This window comes from Notamacropus eugenii, chromosome 1 (genome assembly GCF_028372415.1).
Source record: "Notamacropus eugenii isolate mMacEug1 chromosome 1, mMacEug1.pri_v2, whole genome shotgun sequence".
Taxonomy (NCBI): domain Eukaryota; kingdom Metazoa; phylum Chordata; class Mammalia; order Diprotodontia; family Macropodidae; genus Notamacropus; species Notamacropus eugenii.
Window position 1 is genome coordinate 366,705,361 of NC_092872.1, and position 18,457 is coordinate 366,723,817.

General features: G+C 37.5%; 2 protein-coding genes and 1 long non-coding RNA gene across 4 annotated transcripts in view; 1 reads left to right on the plus strand and 2 right to left on the minus strand.

Annotated features, from left to right (window-relative positions):
- The window catches only part of SPATA24 (spermatogenesis associated 24), an 18,040-nt gene extending 16,859 nt beyond the window's left edge, over nt 1–1,181 (minus strand). The window contains exon 1 of the mRNA XM_072630472.1: nt 1,046–1,181. The gene's annotated coding sequence lies outside the window, so the exon portion shown is untranslated. The remainder of the gene's footprint in view (nt 1–1,045) is intronic.
- The window catches only part of LOC140518361 (uncharacterized), a 24,505-nt gene extending 6,697 nt beyond the window's left edge, over nt 1–17,808 (plus strand). The window contains exons 2-3 of the long non-coding RNA XR_011971907.1: nt 10,871–11,014; nt 16,849–17,808. This is a non-coding gene — a long non-coding RNA (uncharacterized lncRNA). The remainder of the gene's footprint in view (nt 1–10,870; nt 11,015–16,848) is intronic.
- DNAJC18 (DnaJ heat shock protein family (Hsp40) member C18) overlaps nt 2,238–18,457 on the minus strand; it is a 32,793-nt gene continuing 16,573 nt past the window's right edge. For both annotated transcript variants that reach the window (XM_072630456.1, XM_072630457.1), the window contains exons 6-8: nt 14,720–14,829; nt 10,811–10,983; nt 2,238–6,919 (exon numbers count right to left, since the gene is read on the minus strand). In XM_072630456.1, the coding sequence (XP_072486557.1) occupies nt 6,795–6,919; nt 10,811–10,983; nt 14,720–14,829 (408 nt within the window). In that variant the 3' untranslated portion in view covers nt 2,238–6,794. The remainder of the gene's footprint in view (nt 6,920–10,810; nt 10,984–14,719; nt 14,830–18,457) is intronic.

An 18,457-nucleotide genomic window follows, 5' to 3' on the forward strand; every position in this document is an offset into this window, starting at 1 on the left:
TATGTCTTCCACACATTAAAATTACACAGGATTCTATGGCAAATGCAACCTCAGATGTAAATGCAAACCCAGTGATACATTGAGAACATATGCATCATCACCTAAGGTAAAAACAGTCTATGCTCACTTACGGTGTTTGCCAGTGTCACAGAAGACAGCTAGCTATACATAAGGAACACTACAGGGCCTTCTTACTAAGAAACAGTTATCTGAAAGTCAAAGCTTTTATTTGAAAGCTCTTAATATATTAATAAGTTAGCAAAGCCATTGATGCTGAAAAAAACAACATGGCTAAAATATGCACATTGGTCAGATCTGACAAGCTGTGTATGGACAGCCCAATAAGTTAGTCCATGTGTGCACATGTGCATGCATGACAGGTGCTGTGTAAATGGATCTTAGGGTGTACACAGAAATGAAGATGAACTTGGACCACATTTAAGTGGTCCACCAGCATTTTACAATGACCTCAAGCTATTTTGCTGCCATGAAATAAACCATCTTTAAAAAAATCTAAAAAAGAAAACCCATCTTTTTAAACAATAGTACTCTGTCAGTGAGTGCTATCATGTGGATGAGGATCATGTAACACCATGATCTCAGAAGACCTAAATTACAGGAATGCTTGGTTTAATGGTTGCAGCATTTTACCAATGATAACTTGCACACAGTTACTATAAAAGGCATTACGAAGGATGTGTATGACCAAAATAAGAGGTTGGATCTGTCATATATAGAAAAGGATTCCAGGTACAAACCCATTATCTGAAATATATATTTTTAAAAATTAGTTGTCATTTATTTTTAAAGGCTCCATTATCTGAAATATTAAAACAACCTTGAAAAAATCCTCAGTGAGTTAGGTAGATCCTTTACAGAGTATCTAAAGGAATTACATAGGATAAAAAAAATAGAAGGTTGTAATATGCACTTAATGAAGGAAACATCTCATACCAGTGAAAATCCCAAATCCATCATAGCACCATATTGTATCCTCTGGGCAATCATTTCAACTCAACTCACTTTCTGCTTTCTATTTACTTACCTGGGCCAAAAACTTGGACAGCACTGTACCCCGGCAGCCTGTGTGACGGGGGGGGGAGTGATGAGCAAGGAAGAAACCTATTCCTGTATCCCCTGCACGCCAGTGTGGTCATACAATATATTCCTAGTCTGATGAGAGGGAAGAGGGTGTCTCATAGATACCCAACTTCATGCATCACAACACATATCTTTACCAGCCAATCACAGATCTAGGGAACATAACATCACAAAGCAAGAATATGATGTCATAATAATAACCCCCAAGGTTGGCTGTGTATCTGTATAGTACTGTTAAACCTCTACAGGCATCTGAGGTCTAAAAAGAGAGTACTAGATTTGTAGTCAGATCTGAGTTTAAATCTTGGCTCTGCTGCTTACTAATGGTATGACCTCAGACAAATCACTTAACCTGGTGAGGTGCCCTATCTCCTCATTTATAAAATGGGGATAAAAATATCTGTAATGTCTGCTTCAAGAGCTGTTATGATCATATGTCAACAAGTCAACAAAGTTTTATTAAGTGTCTACTACGTGTCAAGCATTATATTCCCAAGCCAATTAATGTAAAGCACTTTGCACATATGCCAGTCATAGTAATAGCTGTATCCTTTCTAGTTACTGATTGGATTTCTATGCATGTTCTTGAGATGAAAGGAAATCAATTCGTAAATGTCCAAGGGACCTGATTTACTGATATTTCCATTCCACCTGCCTTCTACCAAAAATATTAATATGTTATATAGTCTCCTTCTCCTATCTTCTTTAAATAATGGGTACTATGAATATCCTTTACACCGCTGTAGCTCTGTACAGAGCCCAATCACACTATGTGCTATATTTTTAGAACAAGACTTTCCTCAATATTGGCCCATTGGGAATGAGTCCAAATTCTCTGAATAAGGGAGCGGAGATGACATTGATTTACTGGTGTTAAATATAGTTTTGATCTGCAGATAGGTTGCAAATGATTGATGAACTACAGCAGCTGCTGGTTGATAGAAAAACTCAATAAGGAATAGGCAATTCTGCCAATACTGATATTGTTATAAGCAGAAAAAAATGACATCAGCCAGTAAGGGATAACTGGAATGAAAGCCAGCAAACTCTGCTTCTGAGTGCCACCAAGGGGTACCTATAAATGCCATAGACAAAAGGGAGCACAGAGAGAAAAAAAAAGATGAAGTGTAGAGCCATTGATTATTTATATGAAAGCTTTTTTATTTTTCTTTATCAAAATGTACTCCACTCCTAAGAACTGAGCTTAAGCCAAATGCAACCAATCAAGATGGAAGTACCTAGGTTTTTCAGAACTTTTATCCTACGGCAATATATACCACATGTGTATATATACATATATATGTATGTATGTCATCCCTTGACATTCATGGGTCTCACATTCCAGGTTTTGATTATTCATTTGGTCATCGATAATCAAATGAGAATTTTTGGAGATTTATGTGTACTGCAAAAAATCAAAGGCAATGCATATATGTAAAGAAAGCTAAAAAAAAATTAGCAAGTTATAAATGCATAAACACTATATATTATTAATCTATTTTATCATCTACTACCATAAGCATGCATACATACACAAATTTTCATAAACATATGAATTTAAAAGACTCAGTGCACTAAAAAACTATGGGCTACGCCTCTGCTTTGTCTCTTTACCATCCAGACTCAAGTCATGTGATTTTCTCCCACAGTGATTTTTGAATCTTGCACTTTTCATAGAAGGAAATCGTGAAGCAGTTGCCGCAGCAACACCGTGGCTGTGAAGACTCTTCATGGCGTGTAAGATACTAATCTCTGTCCAGGAGAAATTGCAACTTTTTTTTATTGGTTCAGTGTACTGTTTTACTTGTTTTGTGTGTTAATTAAAATATGAGCAGAATTATTTAAAATAAAGATTTGGGGCGGGGCCTAGAGTTCTTCATGGTTTCCCACATTTACAGTGGTCCTGCACTCTTAACCCTTGAGAATGTCGAGGGATGACTTATATATGGAAAGGAAGCAGTGGAAACAATGTAAAGGCAAAAGCACTAAAACAGGTAGTCAAAGTGATGAATTATAATGATCAGTCTTAGACATCCAAAAGATCACAGTGACCATCTTCTCGATATAGGAATCTAAGGATGTAGAATGTGGTATTCATAGGCACATGGGATCTCTCTGTCAGTTACTTTTCCTTATATATTTTCTTGAATTATGAGAGAGGGTTCAGTAAAAGAGAAAATGATTATGATGTGAAAACAAAAGGCAGCAGTTTAAAAAAAAATTTGTAAAGGAAAATTTTGAAAGTTAATACTTTTTTAAAGTCAACTTTGAGCTGACTTGATCCTTGTGAACTTCAACTTCAACCAGGTAATGATGTTGAGAGCATTCATAACTTTAATTCTGAACATTTTACAGAGGCACATCCAAATGGCACAATCAATTTTTAAAGAACGGGCAAACAGTTATGAGTAGTCAACATTTCTTTGCTAGAATAAATACAATGCAGGCCTAAAAATCTTAAACCAATGGTAATGTTACTCTCAGAAAATAAATGCTTGGATGCTAAGCTGGCATCTTAAATGAACAGTGAGTCTAAAATAAATTCAAAATAAACTATAGTTCCTGTAAGGTATTACAGCATGCATAGACAAAGAACTTTGATGTTCAGCCACAGTTTAATGGAAGAGTGTGTTTCTGTGTTTAGTGTACATTCCCATAATCACTAAGGAAGTATTTCTTTTGTTTCATGACCATTAAAATACAGAGTTTATCTCAGCTACTAAGTGCTTCCTATATACCTGTGTGGCTCAAGATTCAATGCAGTTCCTAGCAGTTCAGGAAACAAAAGCCTTATTCAGTGACATTCCTTGTCTGGTCCCTTCTATCAGGTAGTAATGCTCAGGTAGGTGATCATGAGGAAAGTCAGTAGCTTTCAGGTTTGGCCTAATGGGCAGACTGGAGCTTTTCAGCAAGCAGGTGACTGATCCTGAGGTGACTTTTCTTTTCCCAAGATATGAATTCCTCTGGAGGCAAGAAAGATTTTCCTTTCCTCCCCCCATAACTCAGCATGGTACATAAAGAGAAAGAAGCATATATGTTCCATTCATAAAACAACTTAGCACAGTGGTCTCCACCTTAGCCAAGTACCATTTCAACCCACCCACACATGTCTCAAACCCACAATAATTTACATAGAAACAGTACACAGAACTATCTGTCCTGTCTTTACAGCAGGAAGCATCATGGTCCTCACCTGCAATATTAATACCGTTAGGGACTACTCCAAAAGTCATTGCAGACATTGTCATGCAGATGGTTTAACTAAAATACAAACAGGAAAATTTTCATGTAACACTATAATGGAGATAACCAGTTATGGATCAAAACAAAAACTAACTATTCCCTTGGGAAAAATCAAATGTAATTGTGTTGCTTTACTAAGAAATATAACACTCTTATCAGTGCTATAAAAACATATATGCCTCTGGTATGTATTGGGTATTAACACTGCTTTTATTCAACAGCTTCACAAATAACTTATCTCTGACTCCATCAAATAAATGTCTATGTTATTCATAAACATTCAGAGCAAGGTCTCTCATGTTAATTTGATTTCTAGGAAAAATCAGAAGAAAAGAGAACTCTAATTTCAAGATATAGAGGAAGCTCAATTTTCCTCAGTCCTCCTTGAATGTATACAAATTTTATAGTATAGATTTTTCTGAAAGAATTGTCAAGGACTTTCAAAGAGCACCCCAAAACACCAAGTGGGATCCTGAGGTTATACCCTCCAAAGTAAACTACTTGACTCTTTAGAGTATCTGTATCTAAAAGTATCTGTATCTGTATCAGCAGTATCTGAAACAGTTTATTCCTTTTTTCTCTTTTTTTTTCTGTCTTTTCCTTACTCTTGGCAGCTATAAGCCACACTATTTCTGAAAGTGACTGGAAAAGTATTCATCCTCTCCAACAAAGAATTTTTTGGTGGCAAATATATTGCACTAAACCAGAGTGTCAGGGTTTCAAAACCTTTCCACGGAGTCTTGAAAACATATCTAAGGAAAGCCAAAGGAAGGATTATAAATTTCCTTCTTGTGGGCACTTTCCAGCTCCTCAGAGACCAAAGCCCTGTGATCCAGGCCTATCCTTTGTTGAATTCAAGACCCCACTCCTAGATTCCTGGAACATAGAAAAAAGGAACTTTCACTTTGGAAGGGACAGCCATGGGCATCTCTTTCTTTCCATTTCTAAAAACAGGTGATCATCAAATGGAAATCTCAGTCCTAGTCCTAAGAAAGTAAGAACCTAGTTGCCTTAATGAGTATCTTGATAGGAAGATGAGGAACCATATGACTATGTTCAATGAAGTGCTTTTCCATCATCAAGAGAAGTGCTTTCTGGAAGAGAGAGGATTGTGTGCAATCTCTTCTTTAGTTTGTAAGAGTCTTGTGGAGAGACGCCCTGTTGATTAGATTAAAGGCAAGCTGTGAAATGATACTGAAGGGAGAACCATTACAAATGGCATACAGGGCACAAGGAGCAAAGATTTTAAGGAAAGATTCTTCCACTCTTTCAATCCAGTCTGCATCAGCTCAGCTTATACTCCATTTTCTTTCTAACGCTCTACTCTCAAATACAGCTCTGCTAACCGGCAATCTTTCCATTTCAATCTTAACTTTCATACGTCTAAACAAGGTTGAGAAATTCTACTTGAATGTTACCTAAGTTCCTAAGAGGGAACTTTCACCATGTACTTGTCTGTACTGAAATATGCAGGAGCACATAGGATTATAGACTTAGAGTCAGAAAAGACCTTTGAGGTCTTTAATCCAACCCCTTCATTTTAGAGATGTAGTACCTGAGGTCCAGAGATATCCTGTTCTTTAGGAGCAATGTAAGTCAACTCTTAATTAGGAGCCAATCTGTGAATTATAACTGCCTGGAACCACCTTTGGTCTCCGATCTATTGCTAAGTTTTTGGCAATGTCATAGTACACTGAAACCTAAACCAAAGGAGAGTAGAATAAAATTCAAATCAGGTTGTGTTGCTAATGTCAGCAACTCTATCAAAAGAATGGGGTGTGAAAACTGCTAGCTACAAAGAGAGATTAGAATTATTTCTGTGTTACTATTAACAGTAATAATAATAGGACATGAGGACATGTTTACAGTTTACAAAGTGCTTTACATCTATCATCTCATTTTATTTCCTTTAAGCATGTCCTTCTCATAGCCATGGAATAATGAAGAATTCACTTTAAACATGTTCTATCTGGTGATCTGGGGGTGAAATAATATCTCCAACAGACAGAAAAGTACTATTTGCTGTATGAGCTATAAATAACTAAAGCTATAAAGCTTGTGTCTGGCACGGGACTAAATGGTGGCTGTTTATTTCTGGATGATACACTTATCCACCGATAAGAGAATGTGTTTTGGTTCTACTTCTGGAACAAAGTCCTCAGAGGGTAGTCAGGAATGGTGTGGGACTAGTGTCAAATCAAATACTTATACCCAAGAAATCAATTTAGTTGAACTGTCACTGGCCTTTGGAGTCAGACCACACCAAGGATGATGGGAAGATTGGAAACTGTCTGTACGGCTCAACTGTTTTCAGCTCTGTCCACTTGAGTTTTAGCAAGCCATGAAAATGGAGTTGAATTTCTAATTTTCTTTTATAAAATGGAATTAGTAACATAAATAGGAACAACTAAGAAAAACTCATGCCCTTGTGTGACCCGCCTATAATTCCTTCAACCACCTTTATGGAGGCCAATAAGATTGGACAGTTTTTCGCAGTTTTCAAGTTTCAGTGACTCAGCTTTTTGTTTCAAGCGTTCATCTCGGTATAGTCTGGCCAAGTTTGTCAAGTCTGACTCTGAAAAGTGAAAGAGAGAACCAGTTAAAAAGCAGAGAGTCAAGGCCCTGGAACTCACTTTAGTTTGCACTGAATTAAGACCAATTTGTATTTTAATGAACTATTTCTTTCCTTAAGTTCTGCTTGTGGTTTTGGGTCCTGAGTCAGAAAAGCAATGGGTTTAGTTATCATCAATCTAACATTTGGCAACAGACTTATGGAACTCACATGTGCACAGCAAGAGAATATATTTAAAACTATGTCCTCCAATGTTACTCAGATAACAATCTGGAAGAGAACAACGGCTCACTCTCCCTGTCCTGCTGTCTGATACCAAGACAGCTGCTTCATTCCTTCCTCTATTTTTTTTTTTGGATCTTAACTTACACATACTAACTGATGCAGAGCCACTATCCAAGATATAAGAAGGCTCAGGGGTTGGCAGAGATATTTTTCAGTTCTCTCTACTTATAGAGCACACAACTCATAAATAAAAAAGTAAACTAATTCGCATACCATGATTTTTGATTGCTTGGTGCGCTTTCTTTAGATGTTGGTGAAGGCTGCTCTGTTGAAAACTAGATTACATTTTTGCTGTTTTCCATGGTTTGGTGTTTGAGTTATATTCAATTTTCATAATTTCTTACTATTTCTAAGACATGTTTTTAGGATAAAATTCCTGAAGAGAATCTCTGAGAAAGGGGTCAAATGCAATACTAGAGCAGTGTTTGCTCATGCTGAATGGATAGCTTCTGAAATAAAACAGCTATGCTATTTTTAAAGGATCATCCTGTGAAAATCCTATCTTATTCATTTTGAAATAAATCTATTCCCTTTCAGTCTTCATACTGAAAGACTGGTTTTTCTCTATGAAAAACAGGCACCAGTCTAATTAATTAACAAACTGTTGGAAACAAGAATTAATACATTAATAGAGGTTAAACAGCCATAGGGAGCATTGGGCATTGACTTTTAAACAAGTTTTCATAAACAGAGAATGCTGTACAGCACTTCTGCTCACACAATGGCTCTACTGACACCCAGGGAGGCCCAGGACAACAAAGAGCACTGATTACTGATTACGTGTAGGATTTGAAGGTGACAGGTAGACAATGTGTGGAAAGCTTCCTTCCATGACAGCTGGCTCAGATCATATGGTCCGGAAGATCTCACATGAGTCAAATTCAGCTAGTTGTTTGACATGCAATTATGTCTCCCAGGTTCAAAAACAATGTGCTCCAGAGGCCAATTCTGTTTGTCTGGCATTATTGGCCATCAGACTAAGCTTGTCTTGGCACAATAACTCTTGCAGGTGACAGACCTTCAAGGGCAATTTTTTGGCTCTATGAAATGAAATACCTTTGCTAAGGTTCTCTCAACAGTCAAATGTTAACTCCATTCTTTTGATATCTTCAGCAATGTGTGCAAAGTAAATTCAGAACACCATTGCTGAACCCACTGAGACCTTTAGTTCCTTTGGTTTGGAGGTATGTTTGATGCTAGTCTTGGACAATTGGAAGGAACACAAAATTATCTGAACTGAAGCAGGCTCTTTTGTTTCTTTTTCATCTCCATTCAATTTCCTTGAGCTTTTATTTGGCTTGAGCTTCTATCCTTGGCTTGCCTTGGTTTATAGTTCTGGAGCAAATCAATGGACTGCTCCTAACAATCTAGGATCCAAAGTTTCATATGGAGACCAAATTCACAATGCTCCTGTTCAATTATAAGACTTACAGAGAAGCTGCTCCCCAAACTATTCTTGGCCCATCACTGAGCAAAAGGTTGACATGATGAACATGGTAAATTTAATCTTTTAAGCAACAACTCCTTTTAAAATAACAGAAAAGAGGCAGGTCTAAGATAATAAAGCAGGGATCAAAAGCTTCTTCCAAATTCTCCCTTTATGTTCATCATGCCCTGACACAAACAACTAGGTAAAGAATACATGGGATATTTGATAGACTTCACAGGCAAACTAACTTGGGCTCTGGTTAACAGACAAGAGAAGTAAGTCATTGCCTCAACTCCCAAGAATACTCTGCTGTTTTCAGTTTTCAGATGTAGGGGCTTACAAATTTGGAGGACTTTGGGCAGGCTCAGCTGTCAGAATGATACATCTGATGAGGTTAGACTGTCAGAGAACCCAGATCCAGACCACAGTGAAAACCAAATTCATACCCTCAGTTAGGAAATAAATGGGGAGGTCTAGGGCTATACAGTCCAGGTCTCCAGGTTTTCAGCTCTGTTTAGGAAGAAAAGTGAACAAGGCCATGTTTCCTGTACAATCATCCAGTTCTGTTGGTTTTACTTTTTTTTTTTAAGTATTCATTAAGGTACAGATTTAAAAAAATAAAGATAAAAAAATTCACCAATGGGCTAAACAGCTACAGTAAGTGATTACTCAGGAGTCCAAAGATGAGCCACTCTTAAGTTAAACATTTTAAGGAATAGTAGAGAAAATGACCCAAAGGTTACAAAACACAATAGTTAACTTTGCCAAAAAGTTTCCACAGAACATTGTGTCAATAGCAAACTTTGTTCTGAAGTTGCTTTATTTTTGTAACCTCTTTGGTGCTAATTTTAACCACCTCAGCTGTACTTGCTGCTGGAGCAGCAGAACAGTTGCTCATCATTTGTAAATAGCTTTGCATTTCCTGCGGGGGTCCTAGGCAGTGACTATTCCCCAATACTAGAAATAGATCTTTAAAGGTGTGTGGACGAACTAGAACTCACTGTAACTAATAACCAAATACACTTATCTCCTGAATTTTGTCTGCAGTTGGTGAGGGGCAGAACCATCGTCACATGTGACCTCACCAGGCTCAGAACCAAGACCTAGCCGAGGTGGCATCACAGCGACTTCTTTTTTGGCAACAGGAATAAAAGGAAGGGTTAAGGGAAGAAAGGGGGTTTGTTCTAATTTTGCAAAAGGAATACAATGACTTTGAAAGGCAGGGTGGAAGAGTGTCAAGTGCATTGGGGTCAGATGGGTTCAAGGTCCAGGTTCTGGCTTTGTGACAATGAATTTGCTGTGAACATAGGCAGATTCATTTTCCCTTTCTGAGCCTTAGTTTCCTCACCTGAAAAATGGGAATAATAATAATACTTGCACTTTCTACTTCACAGCAATGTTGTAAGAAAAGTAGTTTGTAAATGTTAAAGCTAATGTCGTAAGATACAAACACAGTATGAAGTATACTTATGACATGTTAATTTCCATTTTGTTTAAGTGAATCAATATCCTTTGCCTCTTGGGCCTAAGGGACCTATATCCTCTTCTAAATTCCTTTTCTTCCTTCTAAACTTACAAATTCAGTTCTTAGAATTGAAGATATGGCTTCTGCCTGTGGTTGAACACCACTACCCTAACCCCTCAACATCTGATCCACCACTATGTTAGTTTGTTTTGCTAGGCTATCTTTGGTTGTGATAAGGGAGGATGCTATTGGGAACTGGCTACAACATAAAAAACAAAAAAACATAAATAAAACATTTTTCAAATTTATAAAACCTAAATTTCTTAAGAAATGAGTGCTAAGGATGAATCAAAGAATCAGATAAACTTAGGGCTAGGTAAGGCAGAGTTTCTCTAGCTCAACTTCTCAGTTTTATACAAAGGCAAATCTTAAAGGGCTAAGGCAGGGAGACAAGAAGGGTACAGGAGGTGGCCTCTGTGAGGTATGCACTTCCATGCTTGCTGTTACTACTCTGGCCAAATCTATCTAACCTATATGTCAAGTGACTTATCATTTCCCTCATTCAAATAGGGGAAAAGAAGCAAGGAGGGATGCAAAAAGACTAAGAGGAAAGACTAGTGTTTCAAGCTGGAGTACACCATGCCATGCTGAGGAGATGTTTGTAAAGATAACAAAACAAAGACCCCTCCCCCTCCCCAACCCTGCCCCATCTTACTTTGTTGCTTTTCCTTCCAACAACTTGACTGAATATAATCTATATAATCCTTTTCTACAGTCTTCTCCAAATCCCGCAGAGATGGCCCTTTATAGTTTTTTTCAAAATGTTTATCAACGAAATAAGGCACCTGCAGATTCTCTGTTTCTCTGGAAATGGTGTGCCCCATGGACCTGCGAGAAAAGCACAGAGACGTGACGAAAGGTTAGCAAAGCCATTAATAATATTTATTGTGTATATGCCTCTGGGAACATTTAAGGGACATACACACAAGTCTGTCTCCTTACCAAAAGATTCTCACAACAATTTATGTCGGTGACATTTAACATTTTTCACACAACAGTTACTGCCTACATCATTACCAACATTAGAACACAACACGGGTGCCATTACAGTATTTGTATTCTTCCAATTTCATAAAGGAACTGGGACCATAGTACATTACACTACATTGGGATCACATTAAAAGCAAAATTGACAGAAAATGTGTGTAGTTATTTGTCAGTATCTTCTTTAAAACTAGATCCTCTTTAAGAGGTTCTAAAACTAGAACCTCCTTAAGGTTTATTGTGATAAGAGTAGAATGTCATTTAGATAAAACATTTTAATTAAAATAATCAGATAGGTAGCACTGATCCAGCATCAGTAGCAAAGAGACTGAAAAAAATAGCACCTGAAAGCTGGAAGAGATACTGGGAGAGAACTGCAAGAAAACTTAATAGTTTTATCAAGGCCATACCTCTTCCTAAGGATCTAAATTACACATTTGATGCTTGGAAAGTAGGGTTCCTCAGAACCCAAACCAGAACCAAACAACCATGAGGAAGTAGAGAAACGCTAATATGGAAATCTAAGGCCCCCAATTCAGAAGTACCAGCCTAAGTCAATATGAAGAGCTTGGAGGCTGCCAAAGCACATTTTTAGGGCAGTAAGCTGAATTTAAAGTTATAGTAACATGGCAAGTTTGCAAGTCCTAAACTTGTTCACCGGGACTTTGCTTGAAGTTTAACTTCTCAGTTCTAAACAAAAGGAAATGTTTCACAAAATGGCAGCAGGACTCTAGACTCATCTCCCTAGCGGCTGTCCAAGATTCCTTTCTTGGGCTATCTCTCCCAGTGGATGGAGTGACAGTTGCTCTTTGTCTTCACCCAAATAAATTGGCACAAACCATGTATTTCTATGGAGATGTACCACTCTTCTGAAGAGAAGGAAGGCAGTATGATAAAAGAAAAAGCATTGGATGATAAGAAAGCAGGGGACTCAGGTTCTAGGCTGTGCTCTTTCACTGAGAAAGCTTGAGCAATGAACTATATAGGGCTGGAAGGGTCCTCAGAGCCCATCTGGTACAACTCCCTCATTTTAAAGATGAGAAAACTGAGTGCCTAGAGAGGTTAAGTGACTCGCTCCAGGTCACACATGTGATATGTGATAAAAGCAGGATTTGAATTACTCTATCACTGGGAGGATGGGAGAGACTCAAGAATGAAATTCTCAAGACACAAAGAAAACAATTCCAGTGAGGAAGAAAACATGGGATTCACCTAAAGAGACTAATATGGACAAACAGGGAATTCACCAACTAAATGCAAGTTAAAAGATAAATGTACAGAAGATGGAAATAAGACCAGAGAAAAAAGCATAAATTATCCCTTAAAAACTGTCAGGAGAATTAATGAGCTGAGGTTGGCAAGGGAAGCTAAGCACAAGAAAAAAAGAGGATCAAAGAAAGGAAAGGTCTTTGTTTGGGGCAGAGAGGACAATTAGCTGCTCCTTTCTTATTTGTTTTCTTTTCCTTGGCCAAGGGGAGTAACCTCTGCAACAGAAACAACAAAACCACAATGACTAACAGGGAGTCAATGCCCAAGATAAGTAAGGAGACAGTAATGAAGCACCTGGCTGTCCTTGAGGAATTCAAGTCTCCTGCCCCAGATGAAGTATATCCTTGAACATTGAAAGACCTGGCAATGTGACTGCTGTGACACCGCCAGTAATAGCTGAGAGGGCAGGGAAAGAGATACTACAAGAACCAAGACGAGAGAATATTGACTCAATTTTCAAAAAAAAGGGAAGAGTACAGAGTCTGCAAACTATAGGCCAGTGCACTTGACTTCACTTCCTAAGAAGTTCTAGAATGGATTGTTAAAGAGACTGTCTAGAAAGGGAAGTGATGATTACAAAGAGCCACAACAGCTTCATCAAGAACAGATCATGACAGTCTAACCTCAATTCCATTTTTGATAACACTATTCAACTATTCAATGAGGGGAAGAACATGGATAGTTTACCTAGGGTTTCAGCAAAGCTTCTGATAAAGTATCTCATGCTATTTTTACAGAGAAGATGAAATAATATGGACTAGAAAATAATAATACAATTAGATACATTCAGAATTGACTGCAAGCTCAAGCTAAAAAAAAGTAGCTATTAAATGTCAGTGTCAAGGTGGCAGAAGGCCTGTAGTCTAATATCTCAAGGATTTGTGACTGGCAGTGTTCTGTTTAAAACTTTTTATGATTGACTTAGATAAAGGCATACTCATTACATTTACAGGTAACATATAGCTGAGAAGGTAGTACATTGAAAGACAGATTCAGGCTCTAAAATGGAAGTTTGCCTTTTTTGTCATGGACTCTTTTGGCATTCTGATAAAACCTACTGACTTCTTATCAGAATGTTTTTAAATGCACAAAATACATAGTTACAAATGAAACCTATTATATTGAAATAGTTATCAAAAAAAAAGTTTCTGGATACCAGTTAAGAACACTTGCTCTAAAAGAATCATGACAAACTAAAACATTGGGTTGAATCTAATATGACAAAATTCAGTACTGATAAATTTAAGGTCTTCCATTTGGGTATAAAAAAAGTCAACTTTACAAGACTAAGATGAGGGAAGACACGGTTAGATAACCGTGCTGAAAATAAATCTGGGAATTTTACAGTATTACAGTCAAAAGAGCCAATGCCATCTTGGACTGCATAGATCTAGAAATAAGGTAGCCCCATTGTGCTCTGCCCTCTTTAGACCTCATCTGTTCAGCTCTGAGCAACACAATCTAAGAAGGACATTTGAGAAAGCTTGGAGGGCAAGAGTACTGAATCCATGTCAAATGAGGACTGCCTGAAGGAACGGATCATGTTTAGTCTACAGGAGAAGGCTCAGGGGGCATAAAATAGGTGTCTTCAAGTATTTGGAGGAAAGATTTTGTTTTCTATCTGGCATCAGAAGGCAGAATCAAGAGCAATCAATGAGTGGAACTCACAAAGATACACATTTAAGCTATTGTAATCAGGAAAAACTTCCTAACCATTAGAGCTGTCTCAAAGTAGAAATGGAGTACCTCCAGAGGCAGCAGGTCTTACCTCCCTGGAGGTCTTCAGGCAGATGCTAGATGACCATTTGGTAAACTATGCTATTGTGTGTTTGGATTAGACTTAGCCAGCTGAAGGACCTTTCCAACCTTCACATTCTGTCATTCTCAGACCCCAATTCCAGCATTCAATCCCTGTATCATGCTGCTGCCTCCCTGCCTTCAGATCCCAAGGCCTCGTTTTCCTCAGCTTTAAAAAGGGAAGACTGAACAAGATAATGTCTCACACAGTCTATGTTTCTCAGTTGCTGAGCAATTTGAGAGTTCCTTCAGAGACCATTCACTGCCATGCTTTGTTTTGCCCAGCGGGGGTCACTGTAGAACAAAATAATCCCCTTAAAAATTAGATTACTTCTATACATTATGCCTCCAGTAGGGGATTTCACTGCAAAGCTTCCTCTTTGAAAATCAAGTTTTGTTTTCTGAAACAATTACTGAAATTAAATGATTAACTTATTGACAGAGTCTTTCCGTCTTTTACTTACCCACATCCCCAACGCTTATCATTAACAAAAACTGAAAATATTTGACTTACGATTTATAGAATAAACTGTATGGAGGATTTGTGGCCATCAGCTGAGTAATAACAGATATAATCACAATCACGAGAACTGGAAGCAACTGAAGAAATGCAGAATACATATTCTAAAAGAGAAGGATATTTGGAGTAACCATTACCTTTACAAAAACAAAAAATACTTAATTGGAAAAATAAGGTTAGAGATTAGCTTGGATCTGTAGTATCTTGGTATAGCGAACTTCTAGATGAGGAAACTCCCTTTACCAATTATGGTTGGCATCCTGTATTCAGTTGCCTAGAGCACAGAGAGATTAAGTGACTAGCCCAGGGCAATATATTAAGTATGTGTGTCTAAAGTTAACTTCTTATCTACTATGCCAGGCTACCTCTCATTAGGAAAAGTTGGTAGGCTCATGTTTAAAAAAGAACTTGCAATATATTTATCTGCAGAAGTATTTTGGTTAAATCTATTTTCATATCTATTTAAACCTTAATTTCATACTCCAATCATAAGCAGATATAATTATATAAACTGAATATGTACTGAATAAATACTGATAGAAGATAACTTGTTAAGCTTGCTACTATGTTGCAGTGTTAGAGCTAGAAGAGGTTTTGGAGATTATCTGATACAAACTCTTTATTTTATGGCTAGGAAATTGAAGCCCAAAGAGGGGGAAACTGACTTGCCCAGTAAGACTACTCAAACTCCGTTCACTATTTTACACTCTTAACTTTCTACAAAAGACACTTAATTTCTCTTTAATAAATGCTTACTCATTTCATGAACATTAATGGTAAATAAAATGAACACAAATTTTAGGGGATCTGAATTCTACATTTGGTCCTACACTTGTTATGTGATTGTAGGTCACTCTTGGCTTTAGTGCACTAACATGTAAAATGATGGAGATGGACTTGGTGATCTCTAAGGTCCTGCCCAGCTCTAAATAGTATGATCCCAGGAATCCAAAAAGGAAAGGGAACTGTCATAAGCATGGAAGATTTTGGACACCAAATGGAAGACCCTCAGACACCTGGAAACCATGGAGAAAGAAGCTGGGAAATCTGAAACTTGCTTTGGTCCAAAGGGAAGAGTTGAGAAAATGTTATCTCCTTCCATTCTTTGCAGGGGACTATTGGTATTGAATATTACATTTGCTGTCCACAGTTAGTGGAAAAACCAGTTGAGCCAAGTGAATAGAACCAGAACAATTTATATGATAACCACAACAGCAGCAACAACAAATAACTAGCATTTGTTTGATGCTTTAGAATATGCAAAGCAATATACAAATATTATCCCATTTGATCCTCATAACAATTCTGAGAGGTAGAGGTAAATATTATCCCCATTTTCCAGATGAGGAAACTAAGGCTAAGTGACTTGCCCAGGGTCACATGGGGAATCTGACTCAGGCCCAGTGCACACCGAGTCACCAAGCTGCCTTAATGACTACAGTAACGTAAGGGCAAATGACTCTGAAAAACCTAAGAACTCTGATCAATGAATTAACTGATAATGACTCCAAAGAGCCAAGTAATGGACTGAAGGCACAGGAAGTGACACACATTTTCAGATATGGTCAGTGTTTGAATTGGTTTGACTAACTACGCCAGCTTGTTACACAGGAGGGCTTTTATCCCAAGGGAGGAAGAGATTGGTACAGTGAATCAAAAGTGACAGAGATGTCACCAATAGTGACAGGAAGAAAAGAAAGACAAAAAAATTAATGAAATATTTTTAAAATACACAGAAAAAGAAGGAGTTAAAGACAATAAGGTGGGCAGTGTTGGTACTACTCCATTAAATTTAATGTGCTTTTAAAAAATGCTGAATGTAACAGAAATTAATGGCTTACAAACCTCTTTTTTATTTTTCATATTTGGAAATAATCATATTTGCTAAGTTCATAATAAAAAATATGTCCAAGGCCACCAGCTCTGAAGTAAGATGAATGAGTATAAATCTTGTTTCTAGAAATATTTGACCTTGAGCAAGTAATGACCTCTCTGGGCCTTATTCTTCTCCTCTGTAAAATAAGGGGATTGGATGTCCCTCCCAAATGGAGACCTATGATCTCATGTGTTGCTTGGTTTTGCTGAAATGCTTTTTTCCCACGCCTTTTTATTCTTTTTTACAGAGAAGTATTATAGCACAGGATGCCATGGATTCAAATCCTGCTTCTAAAACCTACTTCCTGGTCATGTGATTCATGGACAGATAATTTAACCTCTCAAGTGCTCAAAGCAATTCTTGGAAAAGGTGATGCCCTGCATAAGAAAATGTGTTTCCTCTTTAAAATTCCCTGTATTAATGAACTCACAGGTTTAGTCTCTATCCCTATACTGTTAGAAGGGATTATTAGTCAGGCAGGGGAGAAGAAATATATTTGGAAATAAAATTGACATAAGAAATAAAAAGCAGCAATAAACAATTTTAAAAAAAGGAATCCTATACTTGCCCTATAAACAACTGGAATTTAGTTTTAAGAAGAGGTACAGCTTGCTTTTTACCAGCATCTGGTATTTACAGCAAAGAGGTCAGAGGAGATAGAAGGAAGGCAGGGGATGGGGAGGTCACCTGTTAGTCTAGTCAGCTAAATGATGATTCTTGAGCCTATCATTCAATTCAATATACATTTATTATTATTCTACACAAAGAATGAGTTATTTTCTTTGTGAATTTAGAGTCAGGGAAAAAGGTTGAGAGGCCTAGAATTCCAAATCTTCTAAATTCCTAAGCCAAAAAAATCTAATACAAATGAACTCTACCATGAAGTTCACATATCAAAGTGGGTTACACTTGATATAAATGAAATGGTGAAAAGATACCTGGAACCTGGGCAGGGACCTTGTAGCATTCTGCTCACTGAAGGATTTGTAGGAGGACTACGACACACTCAACAAAGACCCTAGATCTTCTTCCTTTAAAATCAGCTAAGGGAATGCTTTGCAGATCCTTCTCCAGAAAACCCACAAGTGGATCTGAAGGTCATGGGAGATTCCTCACAAGTCAGTGAATCTGAGGTAATTTTTGATATGTATTGGTCAGTGATACTGCTATTTCAATTAAATTTCAATAAACATTTATTAAACACTTATCAAAACCAAGACACTATGATAGGGGCTGAGGATATAAAGAAAAAACAAAATGGTTTCTTCCTAAAGAAGCTTATATTTAACTGAGGGAATACAAATTGCACATTGCTAAGCAAATACAGAGTAATTTAAGAAGAGAGAGACTATGAAAAACTGGAGGGATTGGGAAAGGTTTATAGAGAAACAAATACCTGAGTTGAAGACAAGGATTCTAAGAGGTGGGAAGGAAGATGAATTGCCCTTAAGGGACAAGGGACAGCCTTGCAAAGACAGAGTCAGGAAAAGGAATACTGAATTCTAGTAACAGCTGGAAGATAACAGCTGGCTGAAAATGGCGGGAACATGAGCAAGCATGAAGGGAAATAACAAGAAATGTCTGTAAAGGTAAGTGGGAGTCAGGCTGTGAAGGGTTTTAAATATCAGGATAGAAATGAGAAATGGCTAAACAAATTGTGATGTGGAGATATAATGGGATGTTGCTGTATTTTAAGAAATAATGAATATGAAGAATTCTGAGAAGCAGGGAAAGACTTATGAAGACTAACGCAGAGAATGACTACAAGAATGGAAATGTAAAGAACAGGACAGTGACACTGAATGCTGTGTACAAGTGAACAAGTCTGGGTCCAGAGAAAAGGCCAAGGTTTCCCT